The sequence below is a fragment of the Kryptolebias marmoratus genome, linkage group LG18 (assembly GCF_001649575.2).
Source record: "Kryptolebias marmoratus isolate JLee-2015 linkage group LG18, ASM164957v2, whole genome shotgun sequence".
Taxonomy (NCBI): Eukaryota; Metazoa; Chordata; class Actinopteri; order Cyprinodontiformes; family Rivulidae; genus Kryptolebias; species Kryptolebias marmoratus.
The window spans coordinates 4016899-4025116 of record NC_051447.1 but is presented as its reverse complement, the minus strand read 5'-3'; the positions used below and the strand labels follow the sequence as shown (position 1 = coordinate 4025116).

Here is an 8218-nt window from a genome sequence, read left to right as displayed (position 1 = left end):
GAATTTGAGATTTTCATTTGTTGTCATTTGTAATCATCAAAATTAAACGAAATAAACATTTGAAATATATGAGTTTGTATGTAATGTATGAATATAATATACAAGTTTCACTTTTTAAATGGAATTACTGAAATCAATCTACTTTTTCATGATGTTCTAATTTTATGACCAGCACCTGTACATGATCCCCCTTTTCCAGCCGCCTGCGTCGTTCAGCGGAGGACATTTTAGGTTCGTTGTTAATTTAGCGTTTCGCTTCGATCAGACCTTTAGTTTCTGCGTTCACGTGATTAAAACATTCTGTTTGTTTGTTTTTCCTCTTAAAAACCAAAAATCAAACAGATGAAGCTACGGAGAAATTAAAGCTTCTCCTGCCTCGAGACTTATTTATAACTTTTACCCTTGTAGAACTCCTGTTCCGTGAGGAGTTTTAACGACGTCCTCCCTCCGTTTTTGGTTTATTCAGGAAGATATGGAAATAATTTCAAAATAAAAGTCTGACTCGGAGGCAGGTCAGCGTCGATCCAAGTTGAAGTTTGATTTCCTGTTCCTCCGTCTCAGATTAAACTCTGATGTTTTATCGTCTCACTTCCTGTTGTCACGACACCCCTCCCACGTACCTGCGTCTCGCACACACACACCTGAGCAGTTTTTATGTGAAATGATCCTTTAATTTGATCTGTCCCCTCCTCTCCAGAGATAATTAACCTTCTGATTGACCCCTCACCTGTCTTTTTTTTTGTTTTGTTTGTTTGTTTGTTTCTCCCCTTTTTAAATTTGTTGCCATGGAAACGCCTCGGACCCTCCACCTGTCCTGCCCTCCCACCTTTACCTGTCCTGTCCCTCCGCTGCCTTCTCTGCTGTCTTTAAAGAGAGTTACGCCCCACTGCCTCTTTATTCTCTTCGGTATGTTGTCACTTGAATTATCTGATTTTTATTTGTTTGTTTATGAATAAACAATGAGTGTCTGCTTGTTTTGTCGGATCTTGTGTGTTGATTTGAGTTAAATCACAATCTGTGCAGCTTTTCCTCCGAGTTTCTGAAGCTCCTCTGTCTTTTGTTCAACAGACGCCATAAAATACAAACAACTTTATTGAATTAAGTTTTAAAACACTGAGAAGCATTTTACTGAGCCGAGCATGTCCAGCAGCTCTAATCTCAGATTATTTTTAAAAATCAGTTTTGCATCGCACTGTTTTTATAAATCTATGATTGTTTGCTAATTAAATATCATTAGCTGCAGACTAGCCGTTAGCTCGTCGGTAGTCAGAGTCAGAGTCAGGCTAGCTGGGAGCTAAAGCACAGAGAGGCTAGCCGGGAGCTAAAGCACAGAGAAGCTAGCCGGGAGCTAAAGCACAGAGAGGCTAGCTGTGAGCTAAAACACAGAGAGGCTAGCTGGGAGCTAAAACACAGAGAGGCTAGCTGGGAGCTAAAGCACAGAGAGGCTAGCTGTGAGCTAAAACACAGAGAGGCTAGCTGGGAGCTAAAGCACAGAGAGGCTAGCTGTGAGCTAAAACACAGAGAGTCTAGCTGGGAGCTAAAGCACAGAGAAGCTAGCCAGGAGCTAAAGCACAGAGAGGCTAGCTGGGAGCTAGTTTCTTGTTATTTAATAATAACTTTTTTTCTCAGTCTTTAAAAGCAGCCTGAAGGCTCAAGCACTGCTTTAATTCTCCTTTTAGTTTCTGATAATAAAATGTTTTAAACTTTAAACAGATCTGAAGTCAGTTTGGAGCCTCTGTAAACTCTGAGGAGTTGCATTTATTGTGTTTTTAATAAACAAGGCTCAGTTTTTAGATCTGCATGCCGGGTTTCTGTCGGTCTGCATGTCCTCAGCGCTGAATCAGCAGCTTTTTTTTTTTTTGTAAAAACCCATAATTCATAGCGCCTACGCGGTGTAATCAGCCATTTATTTTTAATTTTCTCTGGCCCTTCCCCTTATTTTCCTTACTTGTACTTCCTGTGTTTAACCATTCAGGAATTCCTGCCTCCATAAATTAAATTTACCGACTGGTTTGGGTTTCCGTACAGTTTGTATTTGAGTAAAGCGAAGGGTCAGTGGTGTGGCAGGCTTCACACACAGCTTCCCGTAGAGTTTGTCTGGATTTCTGTGCTCCTGTTTGAGTCGACTTGAAACAAACATCTCGCCTGCTTCCTGTCTCTGTCCGCCTCTGCTCAGGTGTTTATGGAGACGTGATGAGAGTGAAGATCCTCTTCAACAAGAAGGAAAACGCTCTGGTTCAGATGAGTGACAGCACTCAGGCGCAGCTAGGTAACAGCCCACAGGGGTCGCTGTCAAAATAAAAGCCCCCAAAAGGAGGACGTCCTCAGGGTTGTCCGCTGTGTTTGACTTTCGACACTAAGCTAAAATGTCCGAACCACTTTTTTTGATTTTTGTACAAACTAACTTTATTTTGAAGGTAAACCTTTTATTTTTTAATTTTTTTGGCGTTCTCAGCCATGAGTCACCTGAACGGCCAGCGGCTCCACGGGAAGCCTCTCCGGATCACGTTGTCCAAACACACGAGCGTCCAGCTTCCCCGCGAAGGCCACGAGGACCAGGGTCTGACCAAAGACTACAGCAGCTCCCCCCTGCACCGCTTCAAGAAGCCCGGCTCCAAGAACTACTCCAACATCTTCCCACCGTCTGCCACCTTGCACCTGTCCAACATCCCGTAAGTCCGGCCGGCGCTCCGGGCCCGGGAGACGACGGCGCCGTCCTCCCGAGGTTCTGACGTCTCCTGTCTTTGTGTTTTCAGTCCCTCTGTGGTGGAAGAGGACCTGCAGAGGCTGTTCTGCAGCTCAGGAGCTGCAGTCAAAGCCTTCAAGTTCTTCCAGTAAGTCTCTCGGCCCGAATGATTCATTCGCCTTTTCCTTTCTATCATGGTCTGTTTTTGGTTTTAGAGGCTCCGAATTTCATCTGAAACTCTTAAATTTGGTTTTGTCCTTTTTTGGAAAAGTTTCTCCCTGAAAGAAATTAAATTTAGCGCCAAAAATAAACTACCTTCAGTAGAAAATGTCCTCAGATTAGTCGTTTCTGTTTGTAGTTTCAGATAATTAATGAGGTCAAAGGTCATGAGTTGAAACCCTTCATCCATCAAACACATCTCATTTGCAGGAGAGACGCCATGTTTGGTGAACGGACATTATTAATCTTAGTTCAGACGTCAACTGTTGACCTTTGACCTTTAAAACTTGGTGAAAGACGCTTTAGACTCTGAGTAAAAAAGGAGAGAAGAGATTTAACTTTTCTGTTTATTTCAAGTTGTTTTATTTTTACACGAGGAGGCAGGGCTTTATTTGACCCGCCTGTCCTCTACGAGCGTCTGTCCTCTACGAGCGTCTGTCCTCTACGAGCGTCTGCCCTCTGCCAGCGTCTGTCCTCCTGTCTCCTGTAAACTCGGTCCGGTTCATTAATCGAGCTCAGGACTCGAGCTCTGGTCGACCATCAAGTTGAAGAAAACAAACTCCATCAGCCGTCTCTGTGGACAGACACAAACCTCTGGGCCGTCTCCCAGCTGGACGCTGTCCAACGGAACTGTCCGGCACCATCTGATGAAGAGCAAAGACGTGAAGGCCCACCGGGCCTGAGGACTCTGCAGGATTTCCCAGCAGGTTTAGGGTCACAGATACAGACGTCCTCCCAGTCGGAGACGACTGATGGACAGGACACGCTCGGACCCGATGACGCGTCCGTTAACGAGTCGATGTCAAACATTTGATTGATTCTGGACCGGATCAGCCGGCTTTAACCTGTTGGTTTCTCCTCCAGGAAGGACCATAAGATGGCTCTGATCCAGATGGCTTCTGTGGAGGAAGCCATCGAAAGTCTCATCCAGTTCCACAACCACGACTTGGGAGAAAACCACCACCTGCGGGTCTCGTTTTCCAAGTCCTCCATCTGAGCCTCGGCTCCTGCGGTCCGAGACCTCCCGGGCCCGCGGGGAGCCGACCTGCTGGTGTCCACAACACTCCAGTCATTCCAGTCTGCAGAAACCACCGTGAAGTCTGCTGTGATTTTTAAATTATTATTTAAAATGTTGAGGACTAGAAATCTGAGACCAGAGGGACTCCTCGGGGGTTCTCAGGCTGTTTGGTTTTCCCGGTTGGGGAGTTGGAACTTCCTGAAAACGGGACACGAAGTCGGCCGTTTTAATTTACCCTCCGACCCCGATGGGTCCCTCCGGACTCAGATTTCGGGTTCTCCAGCGTCCCTGATCCCTTTACTGTAGCTGTCCCCGATCCGACCCGGGTCTGACCCGAGTCCAACCCGAGTCCTGCCTGTGAAGACGGAGCTGCGGCGTGGAAACCGAGCAGATCCCTGTGCCTTATTCCTTCACCACAAACATCCAAGCCTCTGTGAATTGGCAGGTTTACAGTTTCAAAGGTTTACTGTTGAGATGAACCCAGATTTGGTGTCGTCAGCTTCCTGTTTGTGTTTTTAAAGCTGGTTACTGTCGAGTCAAACGTGAACTGATTGTTTTAGCAGGTCTGCTGGGTCTTTAGTTAGTCTTTTCCTTCTCAGTTTATTTCCACGTATGCAATCATGTCGTAATCATATATCGTAGCAATATTTTAATCATTCCTGACCTTTTTGTTCGTTCGTTTTGTTGTTTTATTTTTGGTGTCTTGGTGAGCTCGGCTCGATTCGCTGCCTTCTACGACCTGGAGATGAATGTTTTTGTGAGCTCGTCCTGTCTGTCGAAAGGTTTTTATTTATACGTTTGTTGATCCACTACAGCTAAAACCAAAAACGGCCTTTCTCCACGATGCAAACAGCTTCACCCGCCGCAGGGTTCTGGTTCCTCTTGGCGTTTTCTTTTTATTCACGTCTCGACCGTTTCTCTGGACTCGGATAAAACTACGCAGAGTGCCTTGAACACAGCGCTGAGTTGTCCATCCTCTTCGCTCTGAGGTCAAAGGTCAGCGGGGAGCTGCTGGTTGGGTTTGATTTGTCTTATTAGGAGAAAACATCAACATTCCAGCCACCCCGACATGTTTAACAGAGTCACTGTTTGAACGAAATGTTTCCCTTAAATCAGCTGCTGAGTTATGCAGTCGTGATGCATTCAGGGCATCTGGGGAAAATTCGACACTAGGAAGCTGCTTCTCGGCTTGACGGGAGCTCCGTTTGGACACAATCTGGACGTTTGGGGTTTGTTCAGAGAGAAACTTCAGCTTTGCTTAAAGACAGCAGCAGAAAATATCAACCCATAAACGTTTGAAATGAAAATAAATCTGCGTCGACCGGGTGGGGGGCATTCGTTAAAATTCAGAGACGTTTGTAGATTTGCCAGGAGTGCCTCTAACGTGGATCCAAAACTCTTATATACATGTGTTTGTTAGCGAAATATCTCATGAACCACTGGATGGATTTAAATTAAACTTTTAGTAAATAATCAACGGATGTACAAGTTCAAGATGGCCACCACAGCTAAACAATGTTAGCAAACATTCAAATGGCTATAACTCAATCTTACAGCTACTAAGCTAAAATTAGGTGTGGTAGTAGCTGAGGGATGGATCTGTGCTTTAAAAAGGTTTTAAGATAAAAACAAAAGTAAGTTTTATTCTTAAATCTTGTTTGACCTGAGAGGACTTTTGTGAACAGTTTTTTTTTTTTTATAAATGAACTAAACTGGAAAAAAAAAAAGAGTAAAAATCTGTTGAATAAAATTAATATTAAAGCTAAGATCACCTCAGGGAGCCATGTTGGAAAAGTAAACGGGCCCTGATGCGGCTCATTTCAGTACATTCCAATTTATTCCAAATGTAGCCATGTTCGTTAAACACATTTTAAAACAACAAGAACAAAAGCAGCACAAAAACCACTAAATCATAACAAATAAAATTTCAAAAAAGTTATAAAATGAACTTTTTATAAATATTGAAATACTTGAGCAACAAGATTTGAATCCTGACATTAATGGCTAGCTATTAGCCTCAACTAAAGAAGCTCGCTTTTTCCCGCCAAAAACCCCCCGTCTGTTTTGATTGGTCAACCTCTGTGGTGTGATCAGGCTCCTCCCACCGCTCTGCACAAAAAAGGATTTCATTGGGCCTAAAATTAGGTCCAATGAAACCCCTCACACACACACACACAGTGAAGGATTTTTAAATTATTTTTAAGAAAAGTTACAAACTTAAATAAAAGTTACACATAGATGACATAGGAGATCATTTCCAAACTTTTGAAATCTTCAGGAGGGCGGTTGTTTTGGGCGGAGCTTCAGACAACCACAACGTTTTGTTTAAACGTTTAATTTAACTCAGAAATCTGGTGCAGAACGGCGTTTAAAGCTGCTTTTTCTCAGACGTTAAAAAAGTGAGGACGGAACGATGACACGGACCAATAAGAACACTGTGACTCCCAGGCGTCCCTGAATGCATCACGAGCCCTTCGGTGTCCGGCTGTAAAAACATGTTTTCTACGCAGTCGTCTGAAAGCTGATTGTCGGTTTTGTATCTGATGAAACGTGTATATTTTGATTCAAGTGTCTGAGCCTTACACTGTGGTGTCACAAAAGGAAAAACGAGAATAAAAAAAATCACTTTTTATCGAAAACACAGAGACTCTGGCTCATTTTTAACGGTATTATTATGGAAATGAGTTTCTTTTTAAACATCTTAAAATATTTACATATTTAATGCTGACTACTTTTTTCTGTTAAAATGGACTAGTGTTCAGATCATTATTGCACATCTAAAACTTAAACATAAACATCGTTAACTTTCAGTGTTTACTTTCTGAGAGTTTTGTGGAAATATTTATTTTTTGGCGGAACTGGAAGCCGAGGCTGCAGCTCCCCCTGCTGGTGGCTGAAGGATACGGTAAGTCACGTTCATCAGATTTTGTTTATTTTTTAAATCAGAAACTTAAATAAAATAAGCATAAATTGTGCGGACATTCTGATCCAAATGGTTTACTTTTGATCAAACTCCTCTTCAAGAAGTGGAACCAAAGGCTGAAAAATATTAAATTTTTTTGCAAGTAGATTTGCTGACAAAACTCCTTTCAGCGGAAGTTTTCTTCTAAAGAGCAATAAAATAAATATTTGACAAAAAACAGCTAAAACCAAATCGACAGGTTAGTGATAGTGTTAGTATAGTAGCTAACTGGTAAAGAAAGTAGCTCAAGATTCCCTAAATGTGAAGCGAAGACTTACGGGAATGTTTCGGATCCTTTTATTGGTTTTTCTAACGCAGTAATCAATCAGGGAAGCAGGAAGTTTTAAAGTCTAGTTTCTCTGCTGAGTTAATTAAACCTCAAGCTAAGGAGAACAACTAATAATATCTATAATATGAAAAGTTTGTCATATTTTACAAAAAGCAGAGTTCATCAGAGCTTCACTTTTCATCCAGCCCAGATTCAGAAATAAAGAAAATAAATATTAAATTCTGCTTTGATTTAAAAACCTCCTCAGCTGAAACTTTTGTTGGATTAAAATAATTGTTTTTAGTTTATTTTCAGCTTCATTTGAATTTTCAGAGGTGACCAACAGAGGGCGCCGGTCTCACAGAAATGTTTGTTTCTGTCTTCAATCTATGTAAATAAATGTTGTTTTTTTTAAAGTAATTATTCTTTCAAAAGCACAAAAACAGACAAGAACCCACCTGGATGGTTCAAGTTTTTATCATTTTTTTCCTTTTTCAGCTCAGTTTGTGTTTTTGTGTTAATTCTGAAGTGAAAACTATAAAGTGGAGCTCTATTAACAGATTTAAACTAAAATTAAAAACTAAAAATTGTTTCTGGTTGGACAGATGAGGCTGTTAGTCGATCGTTAACTCATCAGAAAACATTTAAAGTTCAGATTTTATCGTTTAGTTTGAACTGAACTCTCAGCCGAAACGTTTCAACGATCAGATCCTTTTATTTCTGTGTTTAAAGAAAAGAATGGTTTGATTTTTACCTCAGATGAACAACGAGGAGTTTTCACCTGTCTGTCTGTTAGCGACTGAGTAGACCCGATTCAAGATGGCTGCCTCAGACAGCTGACCTTAGGTCTCCCAGGTTTTGAGCTGAGAACAGATCACGACCAGGTTCAGGATTCCAGAACCATTCAGCCGACGCAGGTAAGATGTTTATTATTCACGCGATCATCTTTCTTTCTGGGATCATCTTTTTGTTCGTCGATCAGAGGAGCGCTCAGACTCCAGGTCCGGGAATCTGGATGGGACTGAACCAACGATGATGACCTCTGACCCCGGTCCACAGACGGCA

The 8218-nt window shown here is 42.2% G+C and overlaps 1 protein-coding gene across 3 annotated transcripts in view; it reads left to right on the top strand.

The window, feature by feature from the left end:
• ptbp1b (polypyrimidine tract binding protein 1b) overlaps positions 1-6562 on the top strand; it is a 19003-nt gene extending 12441 nt beyond the window's left edge. For all 3 annotated transcript variants that reach the window (XM_017437595.3, XM_017437598.3, XM_017437594.3), the window contains exons 11-15: positions 873-906; positions 2177-2269; positions 2456-2672; positions 2757-2834; positions 3770-6562. In XM_017437595.3, coding sequence (XP_017293084.1) covers positions 873-906; positions 2177-2269; positions 2456-2672; positions 2757-2834; positions 3770-3902 — 555 coding nt within the window. In that variant the 3' untranslated portion in view covers positions 3903-6562. The remainder of the gene's footprint in view (positions 1-872; positions 907-2176; positions 2270-2455; positions 2673-2756; positions 2835-3769) is intronic.
• The last annotated feature ends 1656 nt before the right edge of the window (positions 6563-8218 follow it).